The sequence below is a fragment of the Euprymna scolopes genome, chromosome 13 (assembly GCF_053919585.1).
Source record: "Euprymna scolopes isolate OS-2025 chromosome 13, ASM5391958v1, whole genome shotgun sequence".
NCBI lineage: Eukaryota > Metazoa > Mollusca > Cephalopoda > Sepiida > Sepiolidae > Euprymna > Euprymna scolopes.
In genome coordinates, this window is record NC_136494.1 from 69,262,383 (window position 1) to 69,282,315 (window position 19,933).

General features: G+C 35.1%; 1 protein-coding gene across 2 annotated transcripts in view; it reads left to right on the forward strand.

Moving 5' to 3' along the window:
* Positions 1-19,933, forward strand: part of LOC145292061 (uncharacterized) — a 146,263-nt gene that overhangs the window by 62,218 nt on the left and 64,112 nt on the right. For both annotated transcript variants that reach the window (XM_080138109.1, XM_080138110.1), the window contains 2 exons: positions 2,341-2,397; positions 16,762-17,015. In XM_080138109.1, coding sequence (XP_079994235.1) covers positions 2,341-2,397; positions 16,762-17,015 — 311 coding nt within the window. The remainder of the gene's footprint in view (positions 1-2,340; positions 2,398-16,761; positions 17,016-19,933) is intronic.

Consider the following 19,933-nt stretch of genomic DNA (forward strand, 5'->3'; position numbering starts at 1 on the left):
ACTTTATCCTGTGATGTTGGCAGGTTATGTGACTTTGAATGAAACGGTCTTCTATTTATAATGGTTGTGACTTATCCCAACCTCCTGAACCATCCCAATTATTACCAGGAGTAAGATCTATGAAAACTACGTTAGAAGCGTGATGTTGTATGGCAGTTAGTTTTGAGCCCTCACCCAGGCCTCATTTGCTCGACGCCAAAGAAATAACAAGCTTATGATTAGGTGGATATGTAACACAGTCAAATCAAATTCAAAACTTTGGGTCAAACACTCAACTTGCAAAAATTGACCATCCCAAAACTTGATGTCCTAATAAAGACAAATCGTCTCTGTTGGTTCGGGCATGTTAAAATAAGCAAAAAGTTATACCAACACTTGCAAAAAAGAAAGTGGTATACCATATGAAAACCTGGAAAGAAACTATCAAGCAAAGTCACAGTCAATCTGTACATTTTACCGAAAGGAATGTACATGGTAATCCTGGATATAAGTAAAAGTAGCTTGTGTAGTTTCAGAATATACATGATTATGAGAGTGATTATCTCAAATGGTAGTAGGAGTTTGTGAGCAAGATAACAAATAGACAGGAAATACAACTTAAAATTTCTATACTATCAACATTGCTCAGGTTTCTAATTTCTATGGGTGGGATCATCATTTAATTTGTATATTTATTTAATTTGTTGTACATAGTTTGAAGTTAAATTTTATTGAAAAGTTATTTTTTTGATAAAGTTTAAGATGTTGCTCAGGTTTAATATTTTTGAACATTTTTTATGCTATTTGAATTGGGTATTTTCTCTTTTGTTCTGCGTCCTGACAGTTCATTAGTATATGCTTAACTGTATATTATTCTTGACAAGAAATACACACTAGAGACTTCATCATCCAGTAAATATTTGTAAGTAATATATGTATGTCCTATATAATGCGCTGTTGTAGTAAGGAGACAAACAGCGATAAACCTATCTGGTCTATTAACATTTTAGCAAGACTTTCTTGGGGGGGGGGTAATTTCCATACGTAACATAGATTAAGTTTTTGTAGATAGTTTGAAGTTAATTTTTATCAAAGACTTATTTTTTAAAGAAATTTAAGATGTGGTTAAGGTTTTGTTGTTGTTGAGCATCACTCCGGCATAATCGCATTCACACACCGGTTCTCATCAGATCACTGAAGTTAAGCAACATTGCACCTGGTTAGTACCAGATGGGTGACTATTTAGGAATTCTAGGCACTGTATGTGCTCTCTGCTTATCTCGGCATTTGTTTCCAGTCGTCCTGTACATACACTTCACTTGCCACTGGTATTTAACAATGTCGACTCAGGAGAGGTGTGGTTGGATATTGCACACCTCCTGCCACAAAAATTTCACATGCAGGCACCCCTTTGTGGGTATCCATAGTCTGTTAAAGACTAAAGGAGCATGTATTTATGATGATGATTACTGTTGGCATTTATTTCCCTGATATCTTTCTATTAAGAATTCTTTTTAGAACAATATTATGTAGTTATTAAAGGGACCATGTGAAGGTTATTAATCTAATGGCAGATCAAAATTGTCAGTTCGCACTGTTAACAATTTAGCAACCTCTGGGATTTAATATTTCTGAACAGATTCATTAGGCTATTTATTTTCTCTTTTCCCTTCTCTCTTTGCTGTCAAATATGGGTCATGCAAAAGCAACAGAAGAAAAGAGAAAAATACACAAATTATTAAAATTCTTTCCAATGTTATGGGTGGCAGTGGAAGGAAATCTGATTGTGAGAGTAGTAACTCTTTGCAGTTCCTTTACATATGACTACTAAAAATAAAAATATTGATCAGGATTAAATATTAAAATATTAAAATCGATGGGTAATAAGTGTTATTTTTTTAAGAACAGATCATTATTTGCCATATATCGATGAAACTGATTCAATTAGTTACCTTTTGGTGAAAAAAAGCTACGAATAGGGAGAGAAAACTATTTTATATATGATGTTCAGCCATCACTTACAAAGATGACCATGATGATGCAATTGTTCTGTGGGTTCGAAGATGGCTTGTTAGACTGATTCAAGCTCTGAAACATTTCCCGCATGTTGGACACCTGTGGGATAATTTTGTATCAGAGGTGTTAACTCTTGTCTTTTCTAATGTCACGTTTTCTCTTGCATTCTTTATTGTGTGCAGATTCAGCAATTGTAGGCCCTTTGTGAGTTGCAGCATGCCAGGAACATTTGTTTTGGGTTAGTTTGGGAAAAAATTTTATGTATAACATATATTGTATATGACCGTTTTAATAGCTATTATAATAACTACAGATTTTGCATTCATTTTATTTGTTATTCCACAGGTGCAGTTAATACTTCGTCAAAACAATGGATGGCCGATCCGACTTGCAGTGACAAAAGTAAGTGTATTCTTATGGCTGTCTACATTTAAATGCTTTATTGATGTTTATGTATCCAACACAATGAAAGAAGATATTAAATCTCTGCCAAAGTAAATAAGTCTGTTTAGAAAATATTTCTTTTCATATTGTCATCAATCATCATGTGTGTATGTAATAAATATATAATATATATATATTTTTTTTTTTTACTACATGGGCACTTATCAAGGCCGTGAGGCCACTCGAGGATAAGGGTTAAAGAGTGTACAGTAGAAATTGGACAATATAGTAATCGTTAGTAATGGAAATTTGGTGAATTTGTTAACTTATATGGAGCGGCTCATCAAAATATATATATATATATATATATATATATATATATATATATATATATATATATATATATATATATATAGCACAAGTCATGAATCAAAAAGAAATCAATAAATATAAGAATCTCCTTCGTCATCATCAAAACATCAACAAAATTAGTTTCTTGTGTTCTTTTAACCATTGAACTCGCTATGTATATATTGGTGATATTTCAAACCATCGTATTTCATTGATATTTATATATTAAAAAGTTAGCTCCCAAATATTTGCGTCTTTTATGTTTAGATTTCTCTGGAAAAAAAAAGACCCAAAAAACAAACAAAAAACGGAAGTGTATTTGTTAATTATTTTCTCTTTTCTATGCGATTTGACGACATTTTATGGTTTCTGGTATTATGATACTGAATACCGCATGTACAATTGTTGCCAAAAGAACGTTATGCTTTCTGACGGTCAGCCAAGCAATGCACATGTGTGCATTGTTTGACTTATGGCAAGATTATTTGTCAGCGAGAATTTTACATGTGTTATTTGTTTACAGATTACCTGAAAAACCTATAAATGTTGCCAAATTAAGATGAATGTGAAAGGCGGTGAGAAACAACCAATTTAAAATATTTTGAACCTTGAACATTACCTTCATTGATGCTATATAGAGAATATGGCTATATTGAAGATGTTAACTGATGACTAAATTAAAGAGGTTAGTTCCCAAATATTTGCATGTTTTTAAATTATTATGCTGAAAAAACAAAAAAACAAATATGGAAGTTTTTTTCCAACAATCTTATTTCTTATAACATTCTGTAGTTTTTTTTTTTTTTTCAGCACAAACCATAATATAAAAACCCCTATTATATGGAAACTAAACATTACAATATATAAATATATATGAAATGTGTTGGTACTTCACCAAAAAGTGGGGTGAGGGAAGAAGCATATGTCCACCGAGCAATGCCGGTACACAGGTCCTGCTAGTTATAATATAAACCTCAAATTGGCCGTTGAAACTGTCCATCCACTTCCACTTTACAAGTTCCAGTTTACGACTTACAGTTTAAAAAGTTCTGCACATGTGCAAATAAATAAAAACAAAGCCATAAAAGTTTGTTTTTTTTAAATCAACAATTTATGGGATCATCTTTCTTATTTTATTTATTTTTAAATAGATTTACACAAATTATTTTTTAAAAATTGATTTGCGTTACAAATAAAAAAAAAAAAAATCGGACAAGATTGGAAATTGAGTGGCAAAATACTCTTGATCCCTAATCACCGTTATGTTACTATGCAAACAATATCAGTATTTCAGACGTTAAGTTTTAAATAAGCAGAACTTTTTCAAAAATAAATAATATAAACAGAGCTTTTCTTTTTTTTTTTTTAAATAATAAACACTTTTTATTTCTTTTAAACAATATGTATAGAACGTTTTTATTTTTTTAATTTTTAACAATATAAATGGAAGTTTTTATAATTTTAAACAATATAAACCTTTATTTTTAAACAATATAAATAAATTTTTTTCAAAAAAAACAAATATTGTTCACCAATGCTTTTGATTATACATGAAAGACTTCCCCTTTTCCTTTCTTCTGCACATGACTTCCATTATATGCATTCAAAAAGTTTCTCTGTTTCCAATTTTTCTCATTTTTTTACAATGGGACCATAAATCTTCTATGGTTTGCGTGTGTATCGAGAGGTCAATTGGGTCAACAAAGTTTTCTTCATGAATAATTTCGTCATGTTATTACTTTCCATGATCCATTTCCATTAATTATTCGGAATAACGTGTTCCAATCCGTGCTGTCAACTCTGGTAATATTACATAGGTTCGAGCCATGTTTGACAGTTCCAATAATTAATTTGTGGATCCTACCATTTTATTGGATGGATGAGTGGCTTATAAAAGTCTGAGCCACTTCGATCATAGAAAGTATGAACATATTGCATATTTTTGGTGCACATGCTTTTGCGTACAACACCCGACAAGCAGCTAAATCCCATCCCTTCACAGTAGAGATCCATAGATGTAAGAGAGCTTTCTACTTCAGTAGTTTCTTCCCCAGAACCGCTAGACTTTGGATTCCCTTCCGAGTCCTTGCTTCCCCCAACTGTACTGATATGCAGAAGTTCAAGTGTAATGTGAATCGACATCTTGCTGCCCAACTCCCTACATAGTACCCCTGTAGCTTATGTCCCTGATAATAGCCCCCTACATCAAAATGGAAATGTGCCTTGTTTGGGGTGAAAATGTAATAAAAAAAAAAAATAGTCACCACTTTTAGCATAAGGAATTACATTGCTTAATATCCGGAAAGCTACTTATTTGTGGAAAACTTAAATGTGATATGCGTGTTCAGTATATATTTTTTTTTTTTTTTACAAGGTGGTCACCACTTATCAAGGCCCGGAAGCCACTCTGGGATAAGGGTTATTGCATGTATAGTGCATTAGTGTTGAGATTTGATAAAGTGTCTTACTTAAGGGGGCGGTTCATCAGAAATTTGTTTATGTTGGACTTGAAGACATCCAGGTTGTAGTTAGGTGGGAAACAGAATTCCACAGGTGTGCACTTCTAAGAAAGAAGCTTTGTTCATGGAATTTACGCTTTGATTTTGGCACAGATAAGGAGTGGGGAAAATTTTTGACAGTGGTTTCAGCTAGAAGCGTGCTCCTCGTGAAAGATTGGCGTCGGGGGACCAGAGATTGGAGCTCAGATGAGAACTTGCCATGGAAGTAATGATAAAACAAAGACAGACTCGCAACGTTTCTCCTGTGGGAGAGAGGTTGCAGGGAAGAGAAAAGGGCATCCCCCACTAAGCCACAAAGCCTAGTTTGTACTCTGTCAAGGCAGGATAGGCTGTTTTTAGCAGCTCGTGCCCAGATGTGGCAGCAGTACTCCATCCTCGGACGTACTTGGCTTTTATATAGATAGAGAATTGCATCAGCAGTGAGATATCTTCTAGAGCGGTAGAAGGATCCTACCATTTTTCCAGCAACCTTTGCAATAGACTTGATGTACGTGTTCGATTTCAGGTCAGGAGTAAAGGTCAAGCCCAGAAGCTTATCAAAACATGGCGCTTCCCCTAGTTGAGAGCCATCCATTTCAATTGATGCCAGATGGGGATCAGAGCGATGATGATGTAAAGATAGGAGCTTGGATTTAGATGCAATAAAAGTAACCAGCCACCTCTTCCCTCACTGTACATTCAACAACTTTTATGGTCATCGTTTTAAAAGAAAATGTTAAGGTAGAAATGGAGTAAAAATTTACTGAAGTTTATTATTTGAACTTTTATAATAAAATTATAACCTTTATGGCAAAAATATTTTTATGAACTGTTTTTTTTTTTTTAATCAAACATCAGAGGTGTTGGTATTTTTTTTTTTTTTTCACATCAAACAAAAAATATAACTGTTATAAAAAATATTTGTGACTGTTTTTTTTCAATGAAGTCCTAGAAGTGTAAGCCATTTTTGGTTTCAGAACAGTTTCAGATGATTTGCTGTTACACACAAGTCCTGTTCCACAGAGCAAAATATTCTTACCGTGTCGAGACGGAAAAGAACATGTGAAATTGCTCCAGAAAAGGTTTAATATTTATGAAGCAATTCTGGTTTCTGATTGGTTGGTAGCAGAACGTGAATTAATTTGATTCGTCAGTTCTTAGCAGCATCGTTTATAAATAGAATCATCCGACTGTGTGGGATCATATCCCATTATAAGTCCTTTATGATGGGATGTGTCTCCTAGCGGCTTCGGCTGCAGGGAGACAGGGTAGTACAAGTCAAGGATTCGTCACTTGACACTCGGCCCAGCACCTGTTGGACTGAGGTACACCACCTGGGTAATACCTAGGAGGTCCACCCTCCCAGGCCTTGCCACCGGGCTTTCCGGTGGGGCAAGTTTATTGCTTGCTGCCCGAGGCGCCTCGACCGGGGAATGCTGACGGGGTTACTCAGGCAATTTTTAAAATTGCAGGAGTTCCTCTCCTTTAGGGGAGCCTGCGGGGTTCCCACTTTCCGGCCTTGTGCCACATGATGCTGATGTGGGCAGCATTTAAATAACTACCCCATTAAAAGTCCAAAATATTGCAACAGAAATTCTGTTTAAAAAATATTTATGATCTATTTTTTTTTTAATATATTTATGAACTGTTTTTTGTTTGATAAAGCAGTTAAAAACAGTTCATCAATATTTTTTATAACAATTCTATTTTTATGCTTGATGTGAAAAAAAAAATTACCAATGCCTGATGTTTGATTAAAAAAAGAAAAACATTTTTATTATAAATTTTTTATAATTTTGTTATAAAAGTTCAAATTGCAGCCTGTTTGCATAAAACTATTTTTATATTTGTTTTTTAAAAAAAGCTACATTATATAATGTGCGACTCTTAATGAAAGCCACCATACTTATTCAGTAATGTGGTATTGTGGTCACTAATTTGTATTAATTCCTAAATGTCAGTTACCATAATACTTAGCTGCTCCTTGTCATAAAAAAAAACAATAAAACATTCGTCAATTAATAATTTTTCATTATGTATATGACATCGAGTGAAGATAATCACACACACAAACATATACTAGGTGTACATGTAACAGGTATATATATGTATATATATATGTTTTATTTACAGAAAGTTGAGATAAGTCATCAGTAGGGATAGGACAACAGCATATTCTTTTCATTGTTTTGACTTTCGAGTGTGTATCCGTTGATATCCTGTATGCTTTTATATAGAGTGATGTGGTTCTCAGTTAATTAACTGTATTTAACTGTGTTGGATATATACTTGAGAGTATATACTTGAGAGTCAAAGTAATGAAATGAATAGTCTCTTGTCATAGTCCTAGTCATCAGTACCGTTGGTTTTAACCCAGGCAATTAGGGACCGTTTTAGATACCCATATCAAGCTCTCTTCAGTTGATACTCATTGCTAATTATCAAGTTTGAAACCGATTGTACCGATGACTTATCTAAACTTTCTGTAAATAAAACATAAATAATACGCTCTTATTTTTGGATTTTTCCTTATAATAGAGCACTCTGCTGAAATCTTTTTTTCCAAAAAATATAACTATATATATATATATATGACCCATTTACGTAATTGTTAAAAATATTTTCTTTCCATCATAAGTATCACAATTTATACATTAATTCTGTATACTCACTATTTCATAGCTAGCTATAACATATACTGACCTAACGAGTCATTGGTAGTCTGGTGTGTATGTATATATATATATATATACACGCACACATATACATATGTATGTAAAGGGTGTTTATTTTAGTGACATCAAACTTTAAATTATAATAACTTGCAGAACAAATTTTTGATTGTGCAAATACGTATTTGATTTATTACAAAGGTCAAGTTTTGCCATTTATAATTTAAGTACTCGTTCAGCAAACGTTTGTATCAGTAAATTGATCATATAGTGTGCTGTATGGGGATGTGCCTGCGTCCTGCTAAAACCACATGATGAATTGTGAAACAAATTAAAGCATAAGGAAGAAATTGAAATTCAGGAAATCTTGCTTAATTGGTGTTAATTTAATGCTTGAATAATAAATGAAAATAATGATAGAGCAGAGATAGACTCAACAAGAACTTGTTTACTTTAGACTTGAAAATGATCATGTTATAGTCAGCTGGAAGTAGTCTTGCAGTGTTGTGTTCCAAAGATGGGAAGTTCTAGGAAAGAAACTTTGCTTATGGAATTTGCATGTAGTTTATGGTACAAATGGAGAATAAGGGAAATTGTTGACAGTTGTAACTAGATGCATGTTTTTTATGAATAGAGAAAGAGGGTCAAATAAAAACCTGGGTAGAGATAAATTATTTTGTAAGTCTAATTTCTAAAAATCGTTCAGCGTATGTAAAACAGATGTTAAACAGAATATAATGATAAATGTTGACATATGCCTTTCAAATGAACAGCTTGCAAATGAGTATTGCCATAAAAAAACTTGCTAGATCAAGAATAGCAGACATTTGGGTCTGCTTTGTTTATTTGATGTGAAATCAATTCTTGTGAGTTATTTTTTATAGCAGATTCTGTGCTTTGTGGACACAGATCACAGACAAATCGTTTACATACATGGTTATTCCACACAAATTGTTAGAAATAGTTGTTTGAATAATGTTTGCTTTAATAGAAGATACATATTCAAATCAATAGTTTGATGTTATAGCTGTGTCTGTGCAAATATCAAGCAAAACAATATTCGTTTTTGAAAAAAAGGAGAAATAAATATTTGTTTCTCTAAATGGATATAAAAAATCATTTTTCAATTTCAAATAGATAAGTAAATATTATTTTTAATAATAAATAAATAGTAGACGTGTGTGTGTGAATATGAAACAGGTAAACTCTTAAACTACTGGTCACATTACACTGGAATTCCCAAGAAATAATATTCAGTCACCAAGGATGGTTTTATAGTGAGTAAATTCTTTGCATGGATGATGCGTATAGACATCGGCAAATTGTTCATTCAAACTAGCCGACATGTTTGTATTTGTGCGCATGCTCAGATTCAATTCATTCATTCAAGAGGGAAGTGGGGGACGACTTGAGATTATCAAAGTGCTCAATATCTTAGAGCAGGTGCATTTAAGCGCAATGTGTCCTGGAAGAAATAATTATTTGTCTTTTGTTATTGTGTTGCGACATATGTTACTCAATGAAAAATGTCCAATACCCGGGCAACGCCGGGTAGCCCTACTAGTAGTAAATAAGACGATGTGAACAAAGGCATGTTAAGAATTTATATTTTATTTGAGTCAATGTTTGCAGTCTCCTTGCTTGCTTTAAACTACCTTCACTATTCTGATTTTTTTTTAAAAATTGAAAAGATGTGAAGCCACTTGAAATGAGGAGCTAAAAAAATAATTCGAGGACAAAAACTATCATATCAAAGAACTTCTTTTCTTTTATCAATTATTTAAATTATTTGCCATTATAGGTTTTCTGAATTATTTGAAAAAGGAAAAGAATAAAGATTAAAGTAAAATAATTGTAGATATAAAATTTTAATATATGAACACAATTGTAATAATATAAACTAGCGGAATCTGTGGAAATTCCACTGGGGACTCATTCATATCTAATATATTGATATTGGCATTCTGTAGATGTTCAGCGTAAATGGAGACGCAAAAGTGTAGCCTATTAAAACCTCTTTTTGTAGCTCTTTTGTTAAAACTGAAATAAAAAGCTAGCAGGGACGCTTGGTGTAGCCCGGTTGTAAAGTATGCTTAAATATGATATTTTCATTCTTGCAGATTTCGTATATATATATATATATATATATATATATATATATATATATATATATTATAAAGTTGTGATTTAAAAAATAAAAAAATATGTCCATATGAATTAGTGCATCAGCTTGAATCAAAACCCAAACCTACGAAAAAAAAAAGATATGTATACATATATAACTTGAGTTCCTTAAGCTATCATTGAAACCAAAACTTATGAAGAATTCTTGATAAAATTATTTATAAAAAACTAGATTACTAGAGTTATATCGCATAGGATTAGCAAATCTCTCGACGGTGGCAATCTTTTTAGGGCAATTGCTCTTGAAATATCTAAAGCCTTTGATAGGGTATGGCATAAAGGTTTACTTCATAAGATCGCTAGCTATGGTATAGCTGGAAAAGTCTTCTCAATTATTAAATCATTTCTTTCTGATAGGTTCATAAGAGTAGTAGTTGAGGGGCAAAAATCAGAAGCACACAGTATTAATGCCGGTGTCCCTCAGGGGTCCATCCTGGGCCCAACTCTTTTCCTGATCTACATTAATGATCTTCCAAATCACATCCTTACATCATTTGTAGACATTTATGCTGACGACACTACCATTTATGGTAGCACATCTAAGACAGTAAACGATTAAGTTCTCTCCAATTCTCTCTCCTCTGATCTTGAGCATGTAGTACAATGGGGAAAGGAGTGGCTGGTTACTTTTAATGCATCTAAAACCAAGCTTCTCTCTTTACATCATCAACATTCTGATCCACATCTGGCATCAATTGAAATGAATGGCTCTCGTCTTCAGGAGGCCTCAAGTTTTGACAAGCTTCTTGGCTTGACCATTACTCCTGATCTTAAATGGAACACGTACATCAAATCTGTTGCCAAGGCCGCTGGAAAAATGGTGGGATCTTTCTATCGATCCAGTAAATATCTCACTGCTGATGCTATTCTCTATCTATATAAGAGCCAGGTACGTCCAAGGATGGAATACTGTTGCCACATCTGGGCAGGAGCTGCTAGAAAGGACTTGTCCTGCCTTGATAGAGTTCAAAATAGACTTCGTAGCCTCGTAGGAGATGTCCTTTTCTCCTCCTTGCAACCTCTATCTCACAGAAGAGATGTTGCGAGTTTGTCTCTGATGTATCGTTATTTTCGTGGAAAGTGTTCGACTGAGCTTCAAGCTATGGTCCCCCCTCGCCAAACTTTCACAAGAAACACTCGTCTAGCTGTAAACACTATCAATATTTCCCCCCACTCTTTATCTATGCCTAAACCTAAACGTAGATTCCATGAACAAAGCTTCTTTCTTAGAACTGCACGCCTGTGGAATTGTCTTCCGTTTTCCTGCTTTCCGGCTGACTACAATATGGTTGTGTTCAAGTCTAACGTAAATAAGTTCTTGATGAGCCGTTCCATATAAGTTATCAAATTTACCAAATTTTCATTACTAATGATTACTATATTGTCCAATTTCTACTGTACACTCTTTAACCCTTATCCTTGAGTGGCCTCTTGGCCTTGATAATGTGGTGATGCCTATGTAAAAAAAAAAAAAAAAAAAGTGCCATCGGCTATAATCGAAACCGAAACCAAAACTTATGAAGAATTCTTGGTAAAATTATTTATTACAAGAAATGGAAGTCCATAACAATTAAACAACAGTCACTCGGATGTAATTGTTACACACACAATAAATAACACACGTGCAGTCCTATTAATATGTAGATGATACATTTACCTAATCCATATACTGTCCACCTACTTTTGGCTCACCCTGGATGTGTGTGTATATATATATATATATATATATATATATATATATAATTAGGAGAATATACGTACCAGGATAGGTAAAATTAATACCAGCACGCACAGCTTTGCACAACTATTATGTTTCTTTTATGCCCATTGAAATTAAGATATGATGCTATTAAACCTTATGTTTATAATCCTTTTTTCAATTTTGATCAAAATCTATTGTAGTAAGGAAAAGGGTGTGTACTAATAGCAGCAACTGCATAACAAAAATGGATGATGAAAGCATATGGCATAAAGACAGCGATGTGATTTGTTTTTTTAGTGAAATTTCACTTTATTTTTTAATCCTGAAAAAGGCGGATTTCCACTTAAATCGCTAGAGTGTCCTATGGATGCAAGTTCTCCACTTATTTTTCAAATACCACTTATTTTAAAGTAGCAGGGTTACCCAGCGTTGCTCGGGACAAAAGTGTAACCTATTAAAACTTCTATCTCTTTAGCTGTCTCTCTCTCTATCCGTCTCTTTCTCTTGCCAACTCTCTTTTTCTCCTCTGACCAGCACAATACACCCACCCACACGCGTGCATACTAACAACTCACCTTTATATGATAGATTCCTTGAGGAACGAATCCGAATTTTCTTTCCAAATAAGTACATAATAAAACTGAAAAACCGATCCTCCCATCCTAATGAAACCTGGCCAAGTTGACCACCAAAGGATGAATATTTTTTTTTTCTAAATTTTAGACATTATTTATCCAGGGCAATGCTGATCAAGAATATACCAACTTTGTGGGTGTTTGTATTGTAGTTTTTAACTTTTAGTTGATTATACAAACACACATGCCTACAGACAACTGCCCTTTATATAACAGAATAAGTGAAAGCTACTCCTAAAAGTATGATTTTTTGGAAGAATTATTTCGGTTAGAATTGATGTAGGAGATTAGAAAGTTGACTGAAACTGACTAAAATTTCTAGAAACACACATCAGGTATTGGCAGTAAGGGCGACCATATCAGAATGATGTGTGGTAACTGTTTATAGTATTATGATGTCTGATTGGAAAACAACTTCACTTAATATACTTGATGGATGAGAAAAGGCTGATTTCAGCCAAATCATTATGATTTATCTTCCATAATATTTTTGTCACGATTTCACTGGATTATTTTTCTTTATCTTTATTCCTTTTATCTTTCTACTTCTCACTCTCTCTTTCTCTCTGTTTTTTTTTTTTTTTTTTCTCTGTTCCACCTCCTCTCTTCATCTTGTCTGCAGTTCCTCTGTCCTTTACCTTCTTATGACGTTTCTTTCACAAAACTGAAAATTAAAATTTTGCCATGGAAAGCTAAAGCCTCAAATAATTTATGAAGGGAGTAGTGAAGGGAGTACTTTCATTTATTTTTTGTTGTCCACTACCCCGTGTTGCTCTTACATGTACATTCGGTGTGTTTCTCTTAATTTATTGTTAACCACCAGAAAGTGCTGAATGAAAACTTCATTTTATTTTTACCAGAAGCGATGACTAATGTTTAAAACACTAATAAACAGATGAAAATTAAGGAAAAAGACATATAATTATAATCAAAAACAGTTATCGTATGGTAATTTAAATGAAAAAAAAAATACTTGTGCAGTTTATGGCCTGTGCTGCAATAATAACATTATTTAGAAAGCCATTCTTAGCAGGAAGAAGACGATCTTTTTACCTATGCTATACTTTCATCTAACAATTTATTAAGCAAAAGGTACCATAAAAATAATTTAATAAACAAGATACTTTTTACCTGTTAGCTGCTGTGATTTTATTGGCTAAGCTTTTGTGCACATTCCGGCAGTTTATGGAACATGTCCAGAATCTGTCGATGATAACACAGTCCCTATTCTGCATATGTATCAATGTCTTTTAAATTATTGCAACCGTTTTTACTAGTTATCACTAACACACCATCCAAGTTGTTTTTAGTTGTGTTTCAGGCTTTCCACAACACATACTTGGGGATCATGGCTCTTCAGGTTGGGAAATCACTTTGATTTCAGTCTTTTTACAATTGGCAACTTACATCCTTGTAAAGAAGAAAAGGAAGAATAGTAGTAGCGTAGACATACATGCAGTGGTGGTAGTAGTTACAATGTAACAGAAGGAGAGTAAGAGAAATCGGAGTTTGGTTAGTTATTTTGTTTTATGTCATATCAACCCTTTTTAGGTTATTTAATACCGAATCCAGTAATTTTGGAAAAAAAAAAAATTATGCTTCAAATTGTTTATATTTTCAAATATTTACTCATGGTGTTTGGTTTAGTTGTTTTTTTTTTATTGCATGTCAACCCTTTTCGGGTTCAATCATTTTGGCAAAAGTTTTTATGCTTCAAGTTCTTTATATCTTCAAATATTTATTCATGATGCTTGGTTTGTTGTGTACAAAGAAAGTTATTTTTGCTCTTGGCTTTGCAGAACATGATTGAGTTTTGTAAAGGAAAAGGTAAAAACACAATAACATTAAGGTTTAGTGCATTTAAGTAAGGAAGCCGATATTTTCAGACAGCCTGACCTGGTTGTATCAGGAGGAAAGGAGGAGTAAAAATAGGAAACTGAGATAAAAAAATGTACTGATGTTAACCTGACAAGTCATCGCGCCCACTCATGTTCAAGTATCGGGTCCATCATCTGCCCCCTATCTTTTAGGATGCTTGTATTTTATATTGCTTGCAAGGCCCAACCGGTGGTAGAAGAGTCGTGTGCAATATTTGCAAGGGAGTGTAGGTGGGGGACGGGGCTGTTCTTCTCGCTCTCTCTTTCTTTTCCGAGCCTTTTCATATTGTCTTCTTTTCTTCTCAAAGTCCATGGCACCTTTGCATGCCAGGCTCCTCCATTTTTTCCAGTCCCTGGCAGCCTGTTCCCATGAGGAAGGGTTGAAGTTGGTCATTGCCAGGGTGCACTTTAACTTGTCTTTATAACGCCGTTTAGGTGCTCCTAGTGGTCAAGTCCCATTGGTGAGGTCACCATAAATATTTTTTTCGGCAGCCTGGAAGGATCTATTCTACTGATGTGGCCTACCCAATGGAGGCGATAGTGCAATGGTTGCATCAATGCCGGTCGTTTTAGTCCTCGCTTGACCCATGACTTCTGGAAAACCTACAACAGTGTAGTAAATAATGGGCAATCAACAATTCCCTCACTATTTAACATTCATGAGGTTGTTTGCTTAGCAACCGAAAAGGCTAACATGCTTGCTAGTCAGTTTGCCTCTGACTCCACACTGGAACCTGCTAACCACCCTATCCCTGACTTTCCTTTGTGGACAGACGCCACACTAGACGATCTGAAAATCACCCCTTCTCAGGTGCTGGCTATCATAAAAGATCTTGACACTTCAAAAGCATGTGGACCTGATCTCATCCCGGCTGTGCTATTAAAAAGGTGCTCCGCTGAAGTAGCTCCAGTTCTCTCCAAACTTTACAACAAATGCCTTAATGAATCTTGCTTTCCTGACTGCTGAAAAACTGCTTCTGTGGTACCAGTTTTTAAGAATTCTGGCGAAAGAACTGACCCAGTAAATTATCGACCCATTAGCCTCCTCCTACTTTTCGCCAAAATATTTGAGTCCATAATTACCCAAGCTCTAGATGCTAAACTTCTGACCGACCAACAATGTGGATTTAGGCAAGCCTGTTTCACAGCAGACATTCTAACTGTAATCTCTAAACGTATATACCATTCACTGGACAAAGCAGGGGAGGGTAAAGCTGTAGCTCTAGATATATCTAAGGCTTTTGACAGGGTATGGCATGTAGGTCTTCTCAGGAACATCAGATCATATGGTATCACTGGAAGAATACTTAATATAATTAAATCCTTCTTAGATGAGAGAAAAATCCAGGTAGTCCTCGACGGTCGTACATCTAAACAATATGATATAAATGCGGAAGTGCCTCAAGTGTTTATCCTTGGACCACTATTATTCCTAATATTTATAAATGACCTCCCTGACAAAATTGTTTGTGAGATGGGTATATATGCTGATGACACCATGCTCTATAACTGACACGACAGGAAAACAAATGAACACATATCTAAAGAAATGGCAGAAACACTAGAGGATGACCTCTGATCTGTAGTGGAATGTGGATGGTCACATTCAATGCTGCCAAGACTAAACTTGTTTCCTTCAATAATTACAAGAAACCATCTCTACCACCAATAGCAATGGCCAAAGACCCTTTATCTGAAAGTACATCTTTTAAACTCCTCGGCCTAACGTTCACAGTAAACATGAGTTGGAACAATTACATTGAGAGCATTGTCAGAACCGCTGCAAAGAAGGTAGGTTCTTTCTACCATGCTAGACAGCTATTAACGCCTGAAAGTATCCTGTACATCTATAAGGCCACCATTTGCCCATGTATGAAGTATTGTTGTCATGTTTGGGTTGGTGCATCTGCCACTAGTCTCTCGCTCCTGGACAGGGTTCAAAAGAGAGTCACCAACCTGATAGGTCCTGAACTATCATCTAAGCTTCAGCCTCTGTCCCATCGACGAAATGTAGTATCCCTCTGCCTGTTCTACAAGTACTTTAATGGTGAATGCTCCGAACTGCAAGCACTTGTACTCTCTCGACATAAATACCCCCGACAAACCCGACAAGCAGCAAAATCTTACCCCTTTACATCAAGGTTTAGTGCATGTAAGAGAACCTTCTACTCCAGTAGTTTCTTCCTCAGAACCGCTAGACTTTGGAATTGCCTTCTGGGATTCTGCTTCCCCTACTGTACTGACATGCAGAAGTTCAAGCGTAATGTGAACTTACATCTTGCTGCCAAACTCCTCATATAGTACCCCTGTAGCTTATGTCCCTGATAGTAGCCCCCTACAACAAAGTAGCAATGTGCCTTGTTTGGGGTGAAAATGTAAAAAAGAAATTTTTTTTTTTTAAATATAATGTAATATAAAGATTTACTTCCTGAACTAATGTTTTTCTTTTTGTTCTTTTTCTAGTGTCATACCAGTGATGGTTGCATTTACCCACCCATTGAAGAGTTGATGATATTGGCTAACATGAACCGAGATCAAGTGAATTTAACGCCTGTGAAGAAAGTTTCTCAGAATAAAGAATCCGAATTTGAAGATGACATGTCCGCTGATGAGTCAGAATATTTACGCCCACCTGTTGAAAAAGGACGAAAGCCAGCACATGCTTTACTGCCATTTGATGACACCGAGGAGATTCCCGTACATGGCTCTGATCAAACGTGAGTCGATATTATCTTTAAGTATTTTGTCAAAAAAAAAAAAAATCTTTTACACATAAAATTGTTTAATATTGGAAATTTATTTTTGACTATATACAATATATTATGTATGAAGCTGTTTTTAATCTCCCTTTTCACTTTCATCATCATCATAATCATCAGCATTTGTGAAGCCACGTGGTCACCCTTAACTTAAAATTGGAAATCCTATGTCCGGTCTTTTGTTTTAGTCATTGCCACACCTGAATAATACAAACTGACTATTTCTGTGCTTGCCACTCCCAGATGACTGTTTGGAAACTGAATACCAACTCTGAGGTGTCTTCCTGCCTCAAGAGTTCAAAAGTTCTCCCGCCCCTCCCGCCTCGTCTTTTTACTCATTTTGCTTCCTATGCTTTCACTTTGCTAATGAATCATTTCCTTCCATTGTCAGGGGTCTTGGGTTTGGGTGGGGTAAGGGAACGTTTGTAATGTTGTCCGGGAACCGAAACACATTGTGTGTCTCAGTCGCAAATTGGACAAGAATAGAAAAGAACTTGAACTCATTTTTTTCTTTGTAACAACATTTATTTCTTCATTGTTATGGCCGTGATGTCACCTACGTAAACATCTTTTTCACGCGTGATCTCAAACGTTATTCACACCTTTCACAAGATCTCTAACGTTATCTCGTTCCGTGCTCCATGTCTATCCTATGATCGTCCTCTTTTTCTTTTTTATAGTTTTTTCTTTACCAATGATGTCATTTCTAGGGCTATGACAACAGCATATTCTTTTCATTGTCTTGACTTTCAAGTATATGTCTGACACAGTTAAACACAGTCAATCAGCCCAGAACTTCATCAGTCTATATAAAAACATAAGATATCAATGGATATATACTCAAGAATCAAAACAATGAAAAGAATATGCTATTGTCACAGCCCTAGTCATTCCGTATACATTTGAATATAGCCGTCTATGCCATGTTACATGTTCATAGCATCACATCATCATTGTATTCGATTTATTGTCCATATTACATGCTGACATGTGTTGGATGGCTTTTAGAAATTAACTTTCAAACTAACCTATCTCTGGACAGATCTTTATCCTTCTTTCTCTCAAGTCAATTCTTCTGGTGCTACCAGATCAGGCTGCCTATTGGCTTCCTGAGACGAAACGCACCTACATCGATTTCTGTTTTTGTTTTCTATTCTCTTTTGTAAAACTTAATTATGTTCTACAAAAACAAAATAAAAACAACAGCCCCCTCCCCTTCCCCCCTCCTTTTTTCCTTCTCTACTTCCTGGTTGACCCTGTCGGCAGGGCATTAGAATACGCCGACTGCCCCCCTGCAGAGGGTAAAAGTCCCTCAACGGGGCTACCTGTTGGCCGTGGGTGGCAACCCGTGATGCCTAGGAAAAGGATCCTGGTGGCTGAGCAACCGATGCCTAGGGAAAATAAAGGTACCTGTAGCAACACTCTACTTTGGCCTTGTACTAGGCTAGACGGGCGGTTGGAGAGGCCCGATCCAACCAATCGGCTAGTCATGTCAAGCCCTAACACTTGCACTGAAAATGTCAATTATAACATCTAAATAAAATTAAAAAAAAAAAAAACAACTTAATCCAAAGATAATACATTTCATTACTACAAACATAGACAAACCAGTTAAGTGTTAGAAGGCGATGGCAAGGGCCAATCAATTGATGAGACAAAAACCACACAACTGCTCCCTAACGAACGTTTCTATCAAACTGGGAAAGAAGAAACTAAAGGAGGAAACAGGAAATGATGGAACAAACTCAATCAATTGAGTATATCTCTTTTGTATCCCTGGGATGAAAGGGCGAATGGGTTTCCCCCCTAACATCTCCCAATTTCGGGCTCCGAGGAGGGTGGGGAGCAAGAGAGATGAAAATCTAAACAAACTTCTATGGATATAATAAACCCAAACAAAAAACCCAGAAATCAAAAAAATACTACAAAATCGAAAAGAACCCACTCTGACGTAACCAGCTCAGACAGTGAACAAGAATATAACTATGAAATAATTGATAAAGAAAAATATCCAAGATTCATAGTAATTGAAACCTTGGAAGGAAAAAAGATCAGCGATCTATCTCCATTCCTAATTGAAAAAATTCTGTCTCAAAACAGCAACCCAAAAACAGCAAAAAAAATGAAAAATGGCAATCTACTTGTCACAGTCGACAACTATAAAGACGCAAAAAACATCTTAGAGATGGAAAAATTCCATATCTATAAATGCAAAAGTTATGCTCATGAAAGACTAAACACATCAAAAGGTGTTATAAAAAGCCATGAATTAAGCTTGGCTACAGCAGAAGAAATAGAAAATGCCCTAAGAAAACAGGGAGTAATCGATCACGTCCGAATAAACATAAAAAGGAATGGTCAAACCATACCTACAAAAACCTACATACTAACTTTCAATACACCAAAAATTCCCAAAGAAATAAAAATCGGATACACAATAGAAAAAGTAGAACAATATATACCAGCCCCTCTGAGATGTTATAAGTGTCATAAATATGGACATAGCAGAGAAGCATGCAAAGGACAGAAAGTATGTGGAAAATGTGGCTTAAAAGAACCTAACCATACTGAAAGTGAATGCCCAAACGAAACAAAATGCCCAAATTGCCAAGAAAAACACCCAGCATACTCTAAAATATGCAAAATCTACACAAAAGAAAAAGAAATAGCCGAAATAAAATACAAACAAAACGTGCCCTTTCCTGAAGCAAGGAAAATAGCAAGCTCTCGAGAAAAAATAAACACTTACGCAGACATTACAAAAACTTCAAACCAAACAACCCAAAACCAAGACCTACTTAAACTAATCTCCGAACTCAAAAATTTAATTGAAACTTTAAAAACTAACCAAAACGAAAACAAGAAACAAATACCAG